At 42.3% G+C, this 18,772-nt stretch overlaps 1 protein-coding gene across 8 annotated transcripts in view; it reads right to left on the reverse strand.

Moving 5' to 3' along the window:
• FHIT (fragile histidine triad diadenosine triphosphatase) overlaps positions 1-18,772 on the reverse strand; it is a 629,655-nt gene that overhangs the window by 81,433 nt on the left and 529,450 nt on the right. For all 8 annotated transcript variants that reach the window (XM_030043304.1, XM_030043297.1, XM_030043303.1 and 5 more), the window contains one exon: positions 8,037-8,105. In XM_030043304.1, the coding sequence (XP_029899164.1) occupies positions 8,037-8,105 (69 nt within the window). The remainder of the gene's footprint in view (positions 1-8,036; positions 8,106-18,772) is intronic.

The following is an 18,772-nucleotide window of genomic DNA, read 5'->3' on the forward strand; positions in this document are numbered from 1 at the left end:
GTTTTATGAATATTTATTTATGAATAAACCCCGAACACATAGCTATAGCATGCTACAATAGAAAATGTAAAAATGCAGCATTATTCCTCATCTTAGAGTGGGCCGAAACAAGTACTCCATGTGCTTCTGAGCCCTCCACTCTGTCCATATGTGTATGCCTATAAGTGTATGCCCATAAATACATATATGGAAATGTATAAATACATGTTTATTAAAAAAGAAGTATTTTTCTTCAGACTTTATAATTTTCACTTTTATTTTAATAAATGATTTCGTATTTAAAACTGCCTAAATAAGAGGTTTGGCGATTTTGGTTTCAACTTAAACTGTCAGCATGTCATTTTGGTTTCTGAAAACCACAAACATTCAGTTCTCTGTTTTCCATTTTAGGAGTACTGGCAGTTTTTTCTAACTCTTTCAGTTCAGCTTTCTTCTATACTTTTATTTTCCCAGAAGAAGAAAAAACAAAAAAAAAGGAGGAAAAGAGTAGGCAAATATATAAAGGAAAAAGAAAGCTTTTTTAAAAACAAAACAAAACAAAACAAAACAAAACAAAACAAAACAAAACAAAACCAGAATACAAGCATATGTCTGGAATGCTTATTTCTCATATCTCTATATTTTTTCACTCTTTTGACTAAAAAAAATAAATTAACTTGACCTTGCAGATATTGGTAAACCCATCCCATGAGACTTTTATTTACTTCCCAACCAGGAAGAACACTTGGCCCCATTAATATACCTCTACCTTGATTTACAAAAGTCGTATTTAGAAAGTGACAGATAGCATCACATCCAAATGACTGAAGCTGCTGATTCAGTGCTGGGTGAGCCAATGAAACTGCCAGCAACAAGCAGTTCAGATGGTGTCTCCTATGAGATGATCACTCCCAGGTACCTGGTACTTGAACCTCCACCGGACAAAGCTGATCCCTCAGAATACTGTGATCCACATTTACAAGACGGCAGATAAAGGAACTGTCCCAGATTACAGTGTACAAAGAGCTCTTTCCTTGTGGGATCACAAGCTAAAACCATAGCATCTTTACATAGCTGCATGCGGGTCAGAGGGTTGGATCACTGTGAGCTACTGGTCATATCAGAACCAGTCCTATGGACTGACAAGGGATTCTCCAAACTCTTGCTGTTGGCAGAATAAATTGCTTCAGTCATCTGTTGTGCAGTGCATTGGATTTCGGTGTGATTTGGTTTGTGGGTTACCAACTAGCTGCTCCCATATCCTGAACCTTAAACAGAATGCAAGGGAGTATTTCATTTTAAGTTTATGGCAACATTTCAGTTCAGAGAAGAAAAATCTGTCTTTGGAAAATGCCAACTCCCTGATAGGTTTGTTTACTTTCCATCTCATCAATTCCAAAAAGCTGGGTATCTGGGATACTAATGGGGCATGTTCTCCCCACCAGCATGAATTCAGCTTACACCATGTATCAAAGGATAAGCGGAGGTCTGGAGACAGTTTTACCTCCGGGACTGGGAATACACAAGAAGCACCTGAGCAGCTAAGCAAGTCCAAGCACTGACAGAGTAAACGGGCCTGAGAGACCATGTTCGCTTTAATCCCCTTATCAGCAACTTGTCTTTGGTTGGAGGCTTTTTGTCACTATGTCGCTTGCCAATGAACTACCATCAAGGACACAAAGAGCAAACACTCCATGAGCTAAACACAGTAAACATCCTACAGAAGGGGCCAAGAGATCTTTTGTAATGGTCACAATAATTTGTCTCTGCTATATTATAGACTAAATGGAAGTGATTTCTGGAAGCTGGTATTTTTTACCTATAAGGAAAACGACTGTAGAAACCTTGAGGCAGGAAAGGGTAAGAAGCAGCAAGAGCAGTGATGGAATGCAGAGCCAGGCTAGAGGGCAACGAGACTACACGATGATATGTAAAATGCCAAATGTACATTACCTTCCCGACAAAGTCTAGGTGTAAAGGGCATGTGTGTGATCATGAGGGATGGCTGCCTTAATGGGAACCCTTCTAACTACCTCTAATTCGTTCCTATAGTTGAGCTGATTCCACTTCTCTAGAACCAGTGGAAGATATCAGTGAATGAAATGGCTCTTAATCAGATCTGATTATGATATCCTTCTATCTTAAATAAGTGCAGGAATGTACGCAGCATACAGGAAGGTCTCGGAGATTTCAGGTATCAAATTAAGAAATACCTCACAGGGTTGGAAAGGGCACAAAATACCACAAACAGTGGGGTTTCCATCTAGGGTGATATATGCGATGATAGGATGTCTCCTAGTATTCCTGCTGGACCCTACTGACAAATTTGTCAGTTTTGCGTTATGTAGGTTGGGCACATGCAAGAAGCTTGCAGGGCATGGCAGCAGTCTCCAGGGGGTTTCAAATCATAATCAGATAAAATGTCATGGTCCAGAAAACACATCATCCTGTTTAACTCAAAAAGGAAATTCATTTGATGGAGAAAAAAAGTTTCAGGTCAACTCAAAATGCCTTTTTGTCTGTTCAGCTACCAAATCCAAACCATAATTATTTGCACAGTTCTAGCTTCTGCTGCAATACTCTCAGTTGGAAATATTCATGCACAGTTAAACTGACTTGCCCTGCTGGAGTCGCTATAATATCACAAGACTTATGAAGCAACTGGGAAAGGCTTATGCTCCTTGGCTAGCAGAACCTCCTCTGATGCTCTCAGTCAGAAAGAGCAACATTGGCAAGACCAGGATAAAATCCACAGCCTACTGGGAAGAATTCTTTGCTGCTGCATCAGAAGATAGAGAAATAAACTTGTACCTGGGAAAAACAGAGCTTTTTTTTTTAAAAAAAATACCAATTTAGATTCTGTGCTGCTTCCTTCCCTCTCCATGGGTTTACCCATGCAGGGTGCAAAGAAAGCAGCGTCTGGCCCCAAGGGAGTTCAGATGCAGCAGACTGATCTACCAGCAGGCTACAATATGTTCCCAGAAGGTGCAATATAATTCTGAGGCCAAGGAACAGCCTATTAGCTCTGCATGCCGTTAATTTTCCTGAATAGTTCAATCCAATGCTCACATAAGCTGTTGGGCATCTTTCCATTTTGTCTAGCAGGACCTGGATTAGGGCTTATTTATCTTTTCATTATATACCTTATCTTTAAGTAGGAAGCAGCCCAAACAGTTCAGCGCAGCTGTGCACGTTTCAAGCCCTCCACCAGGCTCTGCGCCCAGCAGCACATGAGACGCTGTCTGCAGGTCAGAGTGAAGGCATGTCACAGTCAAAGCCACTCATGGAGAATTAAACTTCAGGCTTGTTTGACTAAACTTCTGAATTCACCACGATTCCCCTGTTTTGCCAGCCTGAAGAAGCAGCCCAGCAGGTTCTTGAGTCACATGCCAAAATGCCTCCTTCATCCTCCCTGGAATTGGAAATGATTACTAATAGGTATTCTTGCTGAAATGATTTAACATAATGTGCTGAATGAGATCACAAAGTCAAAATATCTTTCCCTAAGTGACTCTCTCGCTGCTTGCCTGAATGCCAGAGGGGAAGGAGGACAGCATGAAGCGAATTCTTTTGCTGGCTCCTGCGTTTTACAAAATCTTTAAGTTAGTGAAGAATTCACATTAGGAAGTTTCATCCAGGCTCATTACAAGAGGTCCACGATGCAGGTCTGGCAGGCAGCCAGGGGATGGAGACACAGGGGTTTGGGTTAACCTCTCTGACTCATGCTTTCCCCTTTTACAGTATTTTCAGTGCTCTCCAGTCTAGGTTGGGAACTGAAGACAGGCGAGGAAATGAGGTGGGCACGAAAGCAAAGCTGGCGAGGGGATGGGCACTCTTTGCCTTGCATGCACAGCCCTGCACGTGCGTTGCCATTGCAGCTGCATCTGGTACAGCAGGCTGCAACCACCAAGTGAAACACAGAATTTGGGGAGGAACGGGAGTGTGCACCACAAAACACGTCACTGCATGCCAGGGATGCCTAGGGTTTCACTGAGAGGCCAGGCTGCCCTTACCCATCCAAGGCTGTCAGCCTCAAAATTAACTTACTGAGGTCAGTACTCATAACAGCGGTATTGTGGACTTTTGATTCAGTCTTCCTTTCTGAGAAAGCCCCGTACTCTCTGGCCCAGTACGGCTATTACCTGCCAACCTAAAGGATGATGAATGTTATTTATATTGCAGTAATGGCTAACCACTCAGTGGAGACCAGGGACAGGCTGTGCTACGGACTTTTCAAACACACACTGAATGAGGACTGCCCACAGATGGCTGAGTGTATGAAACTGCTGAGACATTTCAGGATAATGTTCTTGAATGTCTTGGACACGACGACCTCCAACAACTCTGTAGTACTTGTGCTGACTGCAACAACACGGGATGCTGTTCTACAGTAAAGATGTTCATTCATACCAAATTCTTATCAGTTACTGTGACATGCCCTTATAATAGCAAAAAACTCCTCTACTTCAAAGCAGGCAACTCCTTGATAGCAAGGCCTTTAAGTTCCTTGATTAATAAATGTAAAAATATTAATCTATTTTAAACTGAACAGAAAACATAGAGGAATAAAGAGGTATTCTAATGAAAAGTTTTCCTAAGATTTAGCTGCTATAGTTTTGCTGTCCAAGAAATAAAAGTGAATCAATGAATAAGAACTACTCAAGATGTAGATGAGAAAAGTAGTCCAGCAATAGTAAAACATGAAAGACCTGATCCTATGAAAAAAAACCTGTTAAGACCAATTTAACTCTGACATGTGCACACTTGCAGGATTAGGTTTCAAATAATTGCAGAAAAATGTAAGAACTGAAAAACTATACCTTTAACTTTCCACTACAGTGAGCCCAGAGGGCGGATAGCTAACACTTTCTGGGAAATACTCTCCCAAGAAATAGCCCCGCAAAGATGCGGAAGAAATACATCTAAAACATTCAATGCAGATTTTTTTTCATTATTAATCATTCTCTCTGTATCTTAGAACCATCACACAGTGACTTCTTTCATATGCACTGAGGTACAGAAACCTAAAATATTAAGTGACATATTCCACCAAAAAACGCCTTAGAGATGGTGCTGTGGAATAGGTGTCAGGCTCTCTTTTATCCCTTCTACAATTAATGTTCCAGTACTGAAGTTCTAAATATATATCCAGAAACCAGCAGACATTAGTGTCCATCAGCAACCTTATTAAAAACCAAGTGCTAAAGATATACCATACCTTTAAGTATACTCTTAACACCTAAACGTTGTTTTAGGCGAGGCTATGTCAGAGCTTCATAGCCAAAAGCCTGAAGATTCCAGAGCTTAGTAAACAGACTAAGCAGGGATCAACCTGATATGCTTTTTTCTGTCTTTTCAATCAAGTGAGTGGTCACTCCCAAACCGAATGGGAGAAATAAAACACACAGTAAGAGACTGCAAGTACTTTCTAGCTGTCTCAACTCTAGAAGTCTCCTAAGAGGACTGATGTCTCAACATCTGGGCATTCCTTTCACTGTCAAATACTCACAGAGCAATGGGATTTATCAGCAATCTGCTGAGCATATACAGATGACAACTGCAGAGCTTGGAGAGCTCAAAGGCATTTACAGATAGATAAGGGTTTGCGATAGATATGTTGAAGAAGAGCTGAGATCCAGAATCCGTGAAAATTACACCCAATAGCTGCAAAGCCTTTAGCTGCGGAAGTTAAACCAGGCACCGCAAGATGCAAAATTTAACCTGGGTGTGCTTTACAATTACACAAATTGTTTAAGGGAGGCTGATCAGTCTCCATGTCACATACTAGAAGGAGAATGCTGTTGGGATGATTTTGGAAGGTGGTCTTTGCTGCCTAAACTACAATTCCATCTATCACTCAAAGATATGGAAAAGAAGTGCCATTTATAAACAGGTTTTGGATTGTCCTAATTACAAATTTCATGGATGATGGATTTAAAGCTCTGTCCAGCACCTACATCTCACCTAATGGTACTCTATCCCTTGTAGATTTTCAGCCTGTTGCCCCACCATGATCTACGTCTTCCTAAATCTTCTAAAAGATCTTCTTGACAAAGGGATATGTCTTGTTGGTACAACACAGAGATGCATTACATCAAAAGTTTTTTGCCTTACTGACATAAGCTCCAAATGGTTTTCAAAGTCAGCTGTATTTTCAATAATTTGTCCATTTTGTATTTCTCAAAATAGGTTTATCCACTTATGATAGCGTACTGCTTAAGCCCCTCCATCCTCCAATCCAACCAGCAACAGAACTTTGCACCAAACTTTTTATAGCATCAAATGTGGGTTTTTTCCCTGGCATCCTAAAAAAAATGAAATCTTTGTTCAGCTACAGTCTGTACAAAAGCATAAGTTAGCTCTGTGTTATTCAAGAATAGCTGGTTAGACTCCAAGGCTACACATTCTTCTGCTAAAAGATATATTATCACATCTGTGTCTAAATATTTTTGCTTCCTGTGTCTGCTAAAAGCAACATCTACAATTACTATAACTGAAAATTACAAGATAAAAATATTTTTCACCAATTTGTCACCCTTTTGCATTTAACAGCGCTAAATGTATAGTCTAGTTCATTAACAGTTTTGCCTGTTTCTATTTACATATAACAAGGGAGAAATAAATGTGTTTAAAAAGAAGAAAATGGAATTGTAAATAGGACAAAAATGGAAACAGTTTGTGGGTTGGTGCAGCACCTAAAACCACTTAACACATTTGAAAAGAAAAAGATCATAGAATCATTTAGGTTGGAAAAGACCTTTAAGACCATGGAATTCCAACCCTTAACCTAACACTCTCAAGTCTATCACTAAACCATGTCCCTAAGTGCCACATCTACATGTCTTTTAAGTACCTCCAGGGATGGTGACTCAGCCACTTCCCTGGGCAGCCTGTTCCAGTGCTTGATAACCCTTTCGGTGTTAACTTTCAAGTTGCCTCACTTAACTGCTTTTAACTACAGCAGCATATAAAATGGCCATTGTGTATTTTCATTTGATCTCCTTGCTCAGCAGTCTCATTACAAGGTTTTACCCTTATTAGTGGGGTTCTCGGTCTCTACGATTCATGTAACTGGTCAATAATAAACTTTTTTCACGACTTTTGCATATTTAAGTCATTAGTAAAGTTTAAAATACAGTACCATTTTTTTTTGCGAGTGGGGAGTCGTCATCATGTATGTATCACAAAGGGAAAAATACAAAAGCAGAAAATGTCATGAATTCTCCTTCAAGCAGATGGTTTTGCAGTAGCACTGAACAAGTTTATATTAATTACTTTCAGAAAGAGAAGGAGATGTCATATTTGATATAGAGGATCCTACCAAACCCACCAAGAACCATCCGTAATTCTAACAATAGTGAGATTTTTTCATTAAGTCATTGTGACAGCTGTCAAGCTGGGGAAAACTTTTTGTTAATGCCAGTACAATTGTTCATTTAAACAAAAGCCAGTAATTCAGTCACACTGGAATAGCTTATGTCCCCAGCTCTGCCGTACAATCTGCACACATGCATATATTACATCTATATGCATACTTGCTCTTTAATTTTCATCTTTGGGGCTACAGTGTGATTTGTCCAGAGCCTGAGCAGAGCCCTACAAAAAGCAGGCCAGAAGGCAATTTGTGATTGAGTTGTAACGAGCTGCCTGTGTTTTCCCTTGTTGGAAGGGGGAGGTTTGGCACCCAGGCTAGCAGATGGGGTAGGACACGCTTCCTGCATGCCAGGCTAACCGTGTGGTCATTCTTTTTCCCTACGCCCTCAAAATAAGAGAACACAACCATTGGTAGAGATGTCACCTCACTCTGTGTGCGGTGACAGACTGAAGTACCAAAGATGTCGACTGCATCCTCCCTCAGGACCCTTTGTGACCACAGATTGACCCGGAGCTCACAAGGAAATCCCAGTATAGGTCTTGGTGCTATCACACGGTCTTTGCAACCAATAAAGATGCGAAGACCCCATTAATTACTTCCACTCAAGGCAGGGCCTGTATCATTAAGATGATTTTCTAACAGCAAAACCAACTCTGAACAAGAAATGGAGTGCAGTCCTTACCTCCTCGTAGACATCGTCATTCCTGCTGAAGTCTCCGGCCCTCCTTGGAAGCACATGGACATGAACATGCTGAAAACGTGAAACAAAATAATGGTGATTATCAAGCTCATGACTTTCTTTTCTGGATTGTCAGCATTATTCTCAACACATACAAGTAACCACGCACGGGCTCCCACAGCATTATTTTCAGAGGAAAATACATTAACCTGTTCCATAACTGTATCTCAACTCTTTGGAGAATATAAAAGATGAAAAACATGAGAGAGTAGCTCTGCCGTATTATATGAGCTTCAGAGTGAAATGCCTGGAAGTTTAGAGGCTCTGTGGAATTATTCATAGTTGTCAGTCAGAGACTATTTAGCCACAGCTTTGAAATGACAATGTACCTTGGAGCTGCGTGTTGTGACTTCAAAACTGACAAGAATAAGAAGGTGCTGGTGATGGGACGCGGCTGGAGCAGGCGTGGGCAGAGGGCTCGCGTGGGCAGCCCTGGGCTCAGTGCTGCACTGCACAGGCCAGGGGACAGAGGAACCAATGGTACATAACAGATACCACGGAGGTAGAAAGGCTCTCAGAAAAGGACACGCGCTAGGCCGTTCAGCACGGCTAATGCAATGTCTTTTGCAAGGTTAAAAAGACTTTAATGTTTTGCTTTTTCCCCCAGGAGGTTGTAGCCCAAATATAACAGGCTGAGGCCCCCAGTGGTATGAGGTGCGTGCTGGGGACACACGCCTGCAGGGACACGGGCTCCAGCGTACCAAGTGGTCCCAAACCCACGAGGCACAAGAATTCTGAGCCCAGTTTTGCGGAGCCTGAAGCATGAGCAGCACTCTCCTGATGGCAGGGCCATCGCTCGGGGGGGGGAGCAGAGCTAAGGACCATAAGCTGCAGAGGCAGCTTTGGGCTACCTGGTATGCGAGGGACGTGAGGGACAATGTATTTTTGTCACAAATGCTGATGAGATATGGGGAAAAAGAACAAAAATATGGACAAGAAAGCAAATATAGTACTTGTCACTGATGTTGTATTATTACTATATTTTTTTTTCTGTTAAGAGATTATGACAGTCTCTTCATACCATATAGGAAAGGTAATTCAAGATTCTCAAGACTCAAACTCTACTAGGAAATCAAACAAACGCTCATCTGTCTGGTTTTCTGCAGTAAGTTCAGCTACAACATTGCAAAGCATTCTTTTATCTTTTCCCCTTTCACTCTCTTTTGAGGGAAAAAAAAACCCCCAACAACTGAGAATAATTCTTCAGGAAAAAAACCCACAACCACCTCATTGAGGAGAGGCAGGAAATGATCCGAGTGACAGATCACATTTATGCATCTCCAGATCTTTTCAGATGGTGGCTAAATCCTTCTAAAAAAAAAAGACTGCATCAGAAACAGCACCAAATGCTTTACATAGAATTTAGATAGCTTGCACCTGACTCAATCTGATGAGGTGGAAATCAGCTGAAATTCATGCACCTCATTGAAACATTCTCAAAACATGGCTCAAGTCTATAATAAAATCCAAAATAAAAAAAGATTTTCTTAGGCTATTTGTAGGAAAATTTGAACACACCTATATTGTGTTAGCTTCAATCCATAAAAACATTTGGTCAGTGAATAAAATGAAAACACAAGGATGTTTCAGTTAATGAAATATTCCGAATACCACACTTTTTTTTTCCCTCAGGTTACCCTAGAGAAACTGAATATGCAATTGCTTATTTCTATCATTATCCACAGCTTTCAGTGTATTCAGCCTAGAGACGAGGATGATTCTTGAGGGTTAAAAACTGTGTTTTTGAGTAATACATCAGTGATAGTGTTCTGATAGTGTATTATACTAATATATCATGAGAGCGATAGTGCTCTTGTGATGTATTAGTGCAATGTATCATCTGAACATCACTGCTCTCATGATGTATTGCTCAAAATCACAAGGCAAGTTTAAAGATGGTCTTCAGTAGCCCTAGGCCTGAAATTTTGCTTTTGGACAAAGACAGACTTTCAAGGAAAATAAAGGTGAAGATTAAAGTTTGCAGTGGTACTGTAAAATTTCACTAGTGTGTCACACCTGTGGTTCTCATTAGATTTTAAATTTATTCATAAAAGTAGAGAATAATCTGCCAGTCATTTTCTTTCTTTTCTGCTACAAGGAGTGATAGTTTTGCTACAAGTATCAATTTTCAGGAACTTCTCTTGATGATATATATACAGCCTAATATCAGCTATCAACAACCATATGCCCCAGAAGTTCAGCCACCTTTAAGAGTAATTTTTATCTCTGTGGCAAAATGTTCCAGGATACACACAGGAGAAGATCTGTATACCCATGACAGCCAATTTGGAATATCAGAAAGCACACAGGGATGTAGTCCAAAGCTCAGTGCAGAGATGCTGCACTGCAGATGCACAGACCAGCACAGCAGGTAATGAATGAGCCTAATGTGATCTTCTACCCAAAATGGGCTCTTGCAATCAGCATGAAAAAAAAGAAGAAAAAGTGTTTATGGCAGCATATGGGCCACTTGGCATCAGTGGGGACATCCTCAAGGGTTACTCACCTTTACTACATGCATTATGTTCTTACACAATGCCAGGCTGTGTAGCAAAATCTGTCAGCTGTATCAGAAAACAAATGAGTATTCCCAAGGTTTGAGGTAACTACAATCAATTTAAAAGAGAGCAATTTTTTTCTAGACATCCCATTTTTTTTTTTTTAAATTCTGTGCATGGAACATAAATAAAAACTTGGATTCTCCCTACTGTTTGTGTAATAGAAACAAACAGGAGCAGCAACAGTGTCTCAAATAATTTCCTTCTCTTCAGCTTTACCAAAAAAACCACAGGGAAATGCAAGCAGCACAGAGCAGTGGCTACCACATAGTGAGAAACACCAAACAAGGGGATTTCACACCTTCTCTAATCTGCCTTTCAGCTTCTGGCCTTCCCGACTCGGGGACACTGATATTTGGATTCATTAGGAGTTCTTTAATTGATCATTTTTGCTCCTTAGTACTATTTGTTATTGCTAAAGCCTCAATTCACCAAGGCACTTAAGCACCAGCTCAATTTCCAACCTGCGAATTGGTTCAGTGGGAGTATTCGCATCCCGGATATTATGTATATGTCTCGGTGTTTTGCATCTGCGGATGGCTATAGGGAGGTCTCCTCAGCTGGAAATAGCAGAAATAACTTCAAGGTGCCTGCAAATTAAAGTTGCTTCCTTCCCCTTTGTTTTCCAGGCAACATAAAAACCTGCATGCCCAAAAAAGACATTTGCAGTTGACTGAAATGTGTCAGTAGATACAAACAAAACATTTGGCTGCATTTTTTTTAACCAAACAAACAGATTTAGGCAAATCTTCCTTTGAAACACTGCTTGGAGACAAAAATTCCAAACATTGTGTCTACAAAATGTCAAAATAAAGCGTTTCAACTTTCCCCCCAGTTATTGCGGGTATCCTCATGTCTGGTGGGTGGCAGACAGCCCCATCACATCCCAGCAGGCTGTATTCAATCACTGTTGATTGTATTTCATTTTTTTCCTAAAAAATTACTTTCCCCTCATTTTGCATTATTTTGATTAATAAGCAAGAAAAGCAACATACAACAGCCGAGACACTTACATTAATGGACCAATCAATATCACGCGAATCAGGGTAGAACAAATGCAGACACACGCTTGCATTGCTTAGAATGTTAGCTACCATTCCCTCTTCTTGTCAGACACTGATGGAGAAAGCTGTGCGCAATCGCAGGAGATAGGCACGCTGGGAATGACAACACGAGGACACAGCAATATGACCCCAGGTGGGGGACACCATGTGGGTCAAAGATGTCTAAGCCCCACCAGTCACTTCTGATACTGGGGACCAGATTTCCTGCCAGGGATGTCTGGGGCAGCAGCAGCTGGAAGGAGGCTGTGGGAGCTGAATTTTATAGGACCTTCAAAATTAAAAAATTATCAGGCTGACAGTTTTCTAGGGCTGGGACTGTAGCTTCCTCTGTTTTCACAGTGGCTACCACATTATAAATGAAATCTTAGTTTGAGAAACTCCTAATGGTGAGAATTATCAAGCAATGCAAAATCACTCTTCAGAGAAGCTTTTTCAAAACCTTTAAACCCAGAATGGCCAGAGAATTAGAAAACGTACTGCAAGGAACAAATCTGTAGCGCCAAGGGGAAATTGTGAACCAGAGCCAGCATGTACCATCTCTGACCTCCCACCGCAGCGAGAGGATCCTCTGCTGGAGCCCCGCAGCATTCCCAGTATGACTGTGGGAGCGTGGGGCTGCCGATGGGCACTCCAGAGCACGCTTATCCCACCACTGCTGAAATCTGGCAACAGCACAGGCATTTGTGGTGTTATACATCTGAAGTCAATTTCCAGTGAACCAGGACTGCAAAATGCTCACAAAAGTCACCTGGAGCCTGTTTTGTTGGAAAAACACCCATTCAGCTCAGGTGAGTTTTGCTTCAGCACTCAAGGCCATGCAGAAAGCAATGTTCCTAGTTACAGCTGTTTTAATATACTGAATTATGGTCGAATAACCAATGTGTCACCACTGCACTAGATGTAAAGCAAAAATGCTAGGCAAAAATAGACACTGAAAGAGATTTTCTGGGTAGACCGGAATACTGTAGAGCAGATGACCCCGCCACACACCACCAGGGAGGACATGGACATTGCCTGCAATAATTCATGAACATTATGTTGTGTTCGCTCAGCTGCCGTGCTGGTTAGCAGAGCAACAAAGCTCAGCTTCCAACAGAAAGGGAGATAATAGCCTGTACAAGAGCTCCTCAGCACGCACCGAGGGTCTATTAGCAATAAATGTTGCTATAGTACGAATACACAAAAACTGGCAACGGGTCATGCAACCTTCAGGACAGGGGGGCTGCCAAAAAGTTGGCAGAGGAAGGGCTGTTCCCCCCCACACTTGCAAAAGCAGTATGTGGCTAAGCTGTGCCTTCATGCAGTGAAACCAGATGCCTTTCAGCAGCTTAATCCTTTCCCTCATTACTTTTCATTCTTTCGACAAAGCTTTGCAGTTGGGGGCTTCCACGGTCTCATGGTGCAGCAAGATCAGGAAAGGCCGTGATGTGGGGCACGGAGGGGCATCGGGGCCGGGAAGAGTAAACCCAACGTCCCTGCCACTGTCGTGTTCAGGCGGGAGGAAGGGCGAGAAGAGCATTAGCAGCTGCAGGCAGCAAGACTTGCTGGCCGGGAGATCCCCATCGGCCAGTTCGCTGGGAAAAAGGATGGTGGTTTGCAGATAAGACCTTGCTTGCTGCAAAGTCCCCTGTCCATTACAGAGACGTGGGCTTCTTGCGGGAGGCTGTGATAATGCTTCTTCTAAACTACCAGATTAACTGTAGAAATTCCAAACTAATAACCGTTCTCCAAGTAAGACTGTTAGTGGGTGATAAAGAAAATCAACCATAATACTGAGATAGCCACATGAAAAATAGGGCAATTTTGTCCTCTCTGTAAACTGGGCTTCCATGGAGCCCTTGTTTGCTCTTCTTGATTAACTGCTCAATTATCCCTGTTACAAAATTATTCTGTGGAAAACCCTGCCTGTATATCCATAGCTCATTAACAGAAAGCACTCCCTCTGCTGTCCCCGAAAATACATCGCATTACCCAGATGCTAGCACACTTGGTACAATCGCTCTTTCTAGGCATTGAAAACCAATTTCTAGGGCCCTTGACTTGCAGGTCCTGGCAAAGACATATTCACGGGAAAGCAGTTTCTGTTCAGTGAGTATTTATGAGTTCTTGACGTTTTTCCTAGTCCTGAATCGGGTTGGGATGGAGAAACAAATTAACAAATTAAAAAATAAAAAAAGTCCTATCCAACATTAGGAAAAGAAAAAGGTCGGGTCAATGAAAATACTATTTTCACAGCCTTCAAAATTATTGCCAGCATTAATATTATTTATTTTTTTTTACATTTCCAGGAGTTATAGATTACCTAGAGACCACTTTAAAAGACCTAATTTTTATAAAATATTAAATCATGACAGGAAACTACTTGAAACAATTCCTTTCCTACAAAAATTCCCCATTTCTAGGAATCAGCATTTTCCTTTCCAGCTTCACTAAAATCTCATACACGAGGCTGTACAGATGCAGACACTCGGCGCCTCCTCCCCAGATGGCAGCTCTGGCATTCTGGTGGTAAGGGCTGCTCCAAACCCAGGAAGGCTGCACAGACTAACACACTCTTGTAACACCTTTGCTTTGGCTCTGGTTTATTAAAATACAAAACTGAAGCTTGGTTTTCTACCATCATGAGAAATGTAAGGATACGACACAGCTGGAAAGGAGTGGCACAGACTGCCAGACTCGAGAGCACCATGTGCAGGGGAACAGAGGGACACTTTGGAAGGGAAGGACAGGGAAATCCACATCTGTCTCAGAAAGCTCAGGGAAACAGCAGAGACACAGGTGGGAATGAACTAGAAGAGCAACCGGAGAACAGGAAGGGTGGGAGCTACCGACAGAATGGAGATGGCGGTGGAAGTTTTGTGAATCAAAAACATCGTGCAGAAAAAAGGTGCAAAGAGAGAAAAAAGAAGAAACTGGAACAAGTCTTGGGGGAGGAGGCCGCCCAGGCTGTCCACATGCTACCAAGCTGGAGCGTGAGGGCCCTTTCAGGAGACACCCGTGTGTATCTGCATGGCACTGCACTGTACACATACCCTTAGGAGGAAAAAAGAAAGCTTTGCAATGATTCCTACCAACATTTATGCCACGGATGTGCCTCTGGAAGAGTGAGTTATCAAGATACTTGCTCAGCACAGAGAACACGTACTTTGGAAAGCAACAAAATGGAGAGAATTTGCAAATATATCAGAAACCATACCAAGTGGGGGACTTGTAGTAGACTACATCTTCAAACATGTAGATTGAGAAATGTGCAGGTTCAGCATCCTCAATAAATAATGCATCTGTCAACTGCTATAAAGTTTTAAAGAAATGAGCTGCCGATGAGCTAGAAAAGGGATGTAGACCTAATGGAAACATGTGCAGGAAGATTTTGAAACCCACTTGAGATCTGCAGTTATAACTCCCACAGGCGAAGACAACTTTAGCATTCGCAAGAGAACTGCCAACCCCTCCCCCTCTGCCCCAAACCCACGAAAACTGGCACAATAATGAGGGTAATTAGCCTGTTCATTGGAAGTGGTGATCCAAATGCAATTTGGACGTCTCTTATGATATCCTCTGAAAGGCAGCAAATGAATACACTAAATGGAAATAAAAGTGGGACGGTGCTTCTGAACAGGTATTTCCTGACCTCTAACCTGTTCCGCAACTCTAGGAACGAGGGTCCACACATGACGGTAGGAAGGTCAGGCCAAGGACCATCACCAGCTCCTCTCACCTGCCGTTATTCAGTGTCTATCCCCTCCCCAGCAAACACAGTGGACGGGACGGGCAGACCTGCAGGAACATTAACCATTACTCTGTGTGAATCAACAGGAAGAAAAACACCTTGGTCCAACCAAGGACCCTGATGGGGAAACTGCTACACCACGTTTCCTGGATTATATGTCAGCAACACTAAGATCGGAACACTGTGAGACCTGTACAGCATCTTCTACCTCCTGAATACCAAAGAACTGCAAAAACCCCCCAAAACCCTGGCAGCTCCTGCATAAAGTATCACTTCCATTTTACAGATGGGAAGGGTGGTGCACAAACCAATGAAGGTGCTGCCGAAGCTGCTCGGGAAGGTGGTGCAGGCTTAGGGACAGCTGGAGAGCAACTGCCTTGAAGTCCTGTGCCTTTGCCTTCCCTCAGGGTCACTTTGCCCAGGTGTTTTTGTGCAAATTTGGTATTGCTGAGATGCAAATGAAAGTGCAGTTGCATCTCCCCTCACCTCTGATCTTTAGTTAAGTCTTGATAAATGCATATTGTTTTAACACTTGTGATACGTATAATTAGGGTTCTTTAATTTATGTTTCAATAAAACGTTCTATAATAAACATTTACTGCTCTGTGAATAAACATTTAAATGAAGCTCCTAATGGGGGTTACATGTTTCGAAGCAGTTCATGGCTTTGCTGAAGTTTCTCCCTATACTTAATGAGAGTCATTTCCATAATCTGTGCATTATTGCTTAAGCCTCCCTTTAGGAATATTTTACAAAGTAAAATTCTGTGAAATATTATCAGCCAAAAGAGAAAATGCTAAGAGGATTATCAAATTCTCCCGTTAAAGGGACAGCACAAGCTTTCATTTCCCCCCTGAGATGCTAACATTGTAATTATGTAGAATGTGCTTACTAATTATCACACCGGTGTGTTATTACCGGGTTTTTCCCTCAGAGACCCAGTCTAAATGAAAAGGATGGGAGACTCTTGAAAGGTCTGATATGAAGGGCAATATAAGGCTAATTTACTTTCTGATATTAATAAGAGTAAGGATCAAATGCCCCCAGGCAGATCTTGTAGATGTCAAGAAAGGTCCAGCTCCCTCAGACAGGGCCGAGCGCTGTTATGTGCGAAGTTCTGTACAGCTTCTCCCACAACATCAGCCCTACAACCCCACGATTAACATCCAGGGTGTCATCCCCATTTTGCTGAAATTTCCACCCATGTTCTCACTGACTCCAATAATGACAGGGCTCAGCACCCCAGCTGAGATATAAAGTACACTAAGGTCAAGGGAAAGATTATTGTTGGAATACGGAGGGTTTTCAATTCTCTGGAGTGTCTGTAATGATACAAACACCTGTAAGACATTTCGTCCATGTGTCTGAGTACATTTGAGGAGAGCATAAAACTGAAATATATCTTCTCTCCACTAGCAGGGAATAAGACCATTATAGCGGCAATGGCCCACTCCCCCTTTAATGCAGGGGGTAGGGGAGAAGAAGAGAAGATAAAACAGGAATCGATGTGGCAGGGGGAAGACAAGCCTTACATACCAGTTACTCTTATTCTGAGAGGGAAATCATTACCTCTATTTTGTGGTTATTGCTTTTTTAGATAACTGTTTCAACTTATAGGATGATGACAAGGTTCCCACAGAATTAAAATACTGTCCATGTCTCCTCTTTTGTTAGTTAAAGATGTGTATTGGGTTTGCATGGCAAGGTTTTGGTAGTGGAGGGACTATAGGGGTGGCTTCTGTGAGAAGCTGCTAGAAGCTTCCCCCATGTGCAATAGAGCCAATGCCAGCCAGCTCCGAGACAGACCCACCACTGGCCAAGGCCGAGCCCATCAGTGATGGTGGCAGCACCTCTGCGATAACGTGTTTAAGAAGGGGGGAGAAAATCCTGTGCAACAGCAATTGCAGCCTGAGAGAGGAGTGAGAATATGTGAGAGAAACAACCCTGCAGACCCCCAGGTCAGTGAAGAAGGAGGGGGAGGAGATGCTCCAGGCGCCGGAGCAGAGATTCCCCTGCAGCCCGTGGGGAAGACCATGGTGAGGCAGGCTGTCCCCAGCAGCCCATGGAGGTCCACGGTGGAGCAGATCTCCACCTGCAGCCCAGGGAGGACCCCACGCCGGAGCAGGGGGATGCCCGAAGAAGGCTGTGACCCCGTGGGAAGCCCGCGCTGGAGCAGGCTCCTGGCAGGACCTGTGGACCCATGGAGAGAGGAGCCCACGCTGGAGCGGCAGAAACAACATGGGATGAACTGACTGCGACCCCCATTCCCCGTCCCCCTGCACCACTCAGGGGGAGGAAGTAGAGAAAATTGGGAATAAAGTTAAGCCCGGGAAGAAGGGAGGGGTAGGGGGAAGGTGTTTTTAAGATTTGGGTTTATTTCTCATTACCCTATTCTGATTTGATTGGTAATAAATTAAACTAATTTCCTGAAGTCAAGTCTGTTTTGCCCATGATGGTAACTGCCGAATGATCTCTCCTTGTCCTTACCTTGACCCATGAGCCTTTTGTTATATTTTCTCTGCCTTGTCCAGTTGAGGAGGGGGAGTGAGAGAGCAGCTTTTGGTGGGCACCTAGCATCCAGCCAGGGCCAACCCACCACAAGATGGAAGAGAGGTGCTACTGCAAAGAGAAATGAAAGGTTTCTGATGACGGTAACGTGACTGAGCCTCATAACTTTCTGCAGAGGATGAAATGCATTCAAGCCACGGTGCTTTCCATCACAGTTATCTATCAGTGCTAAGGGAGATTTCCAAGGCTTTGTATCAGTACTGAGGCATTTTATACCCTTAAGGACACATTTCCCAAGAACTAGCAAATATCTCTGTGCATACCTATAGCACTCACTAGACTGTATTTACTTATTTAAATATTAAAATTATATATAGCAGCTACGGGTTCCAAAACATGGGCCGTTTCCCTGTTTTATTGCCAAATGTGCACATTCATCACTAAGGTTTAGCTGCTTCGGTTAAACCTTTTAAATGTAAATTATTTTCTGTTATAAAAAGCTGATTGTGGGAATTTTAGTATTTCAAAGATGGTAATTTATGTGACTGGAACAAAATAAAACATTCAACAGAAACAGAATTTTACTTGATCAGAAACACTTTTATGTTTCAGTATAGTTTTCTTTTCATATTTTCCTCCTGCAGCAGTGGCCTCTGTCTTTCAATTAGCTTGAAACAGAAGTTCTTAGATAAAACCATAATTTAATGCCATTTGCATATGTGTCATTCCACAAGTACTTCACCTCACATTTAAAGTATTTTTCAGCTGTCATGAACCAATGCCCGAAATCCCTTATGCAGCTGCTCAGCTGTTGACCCT

Source organism: Aquila chrysaetos, chromosome 20 (genome assembly GCF_900496995.4).
Source record: "Aquila chrysaetos chrysaetos chromosome 20, bAquChr1.4, whole genome shotgun sequence".
NCBI classification, from domain to species: Eukaryota; Metazoa; Chordata; class Aves; order Accipitriformes; family Accipitridae; genus Aquila; species Aquila chrysaetos.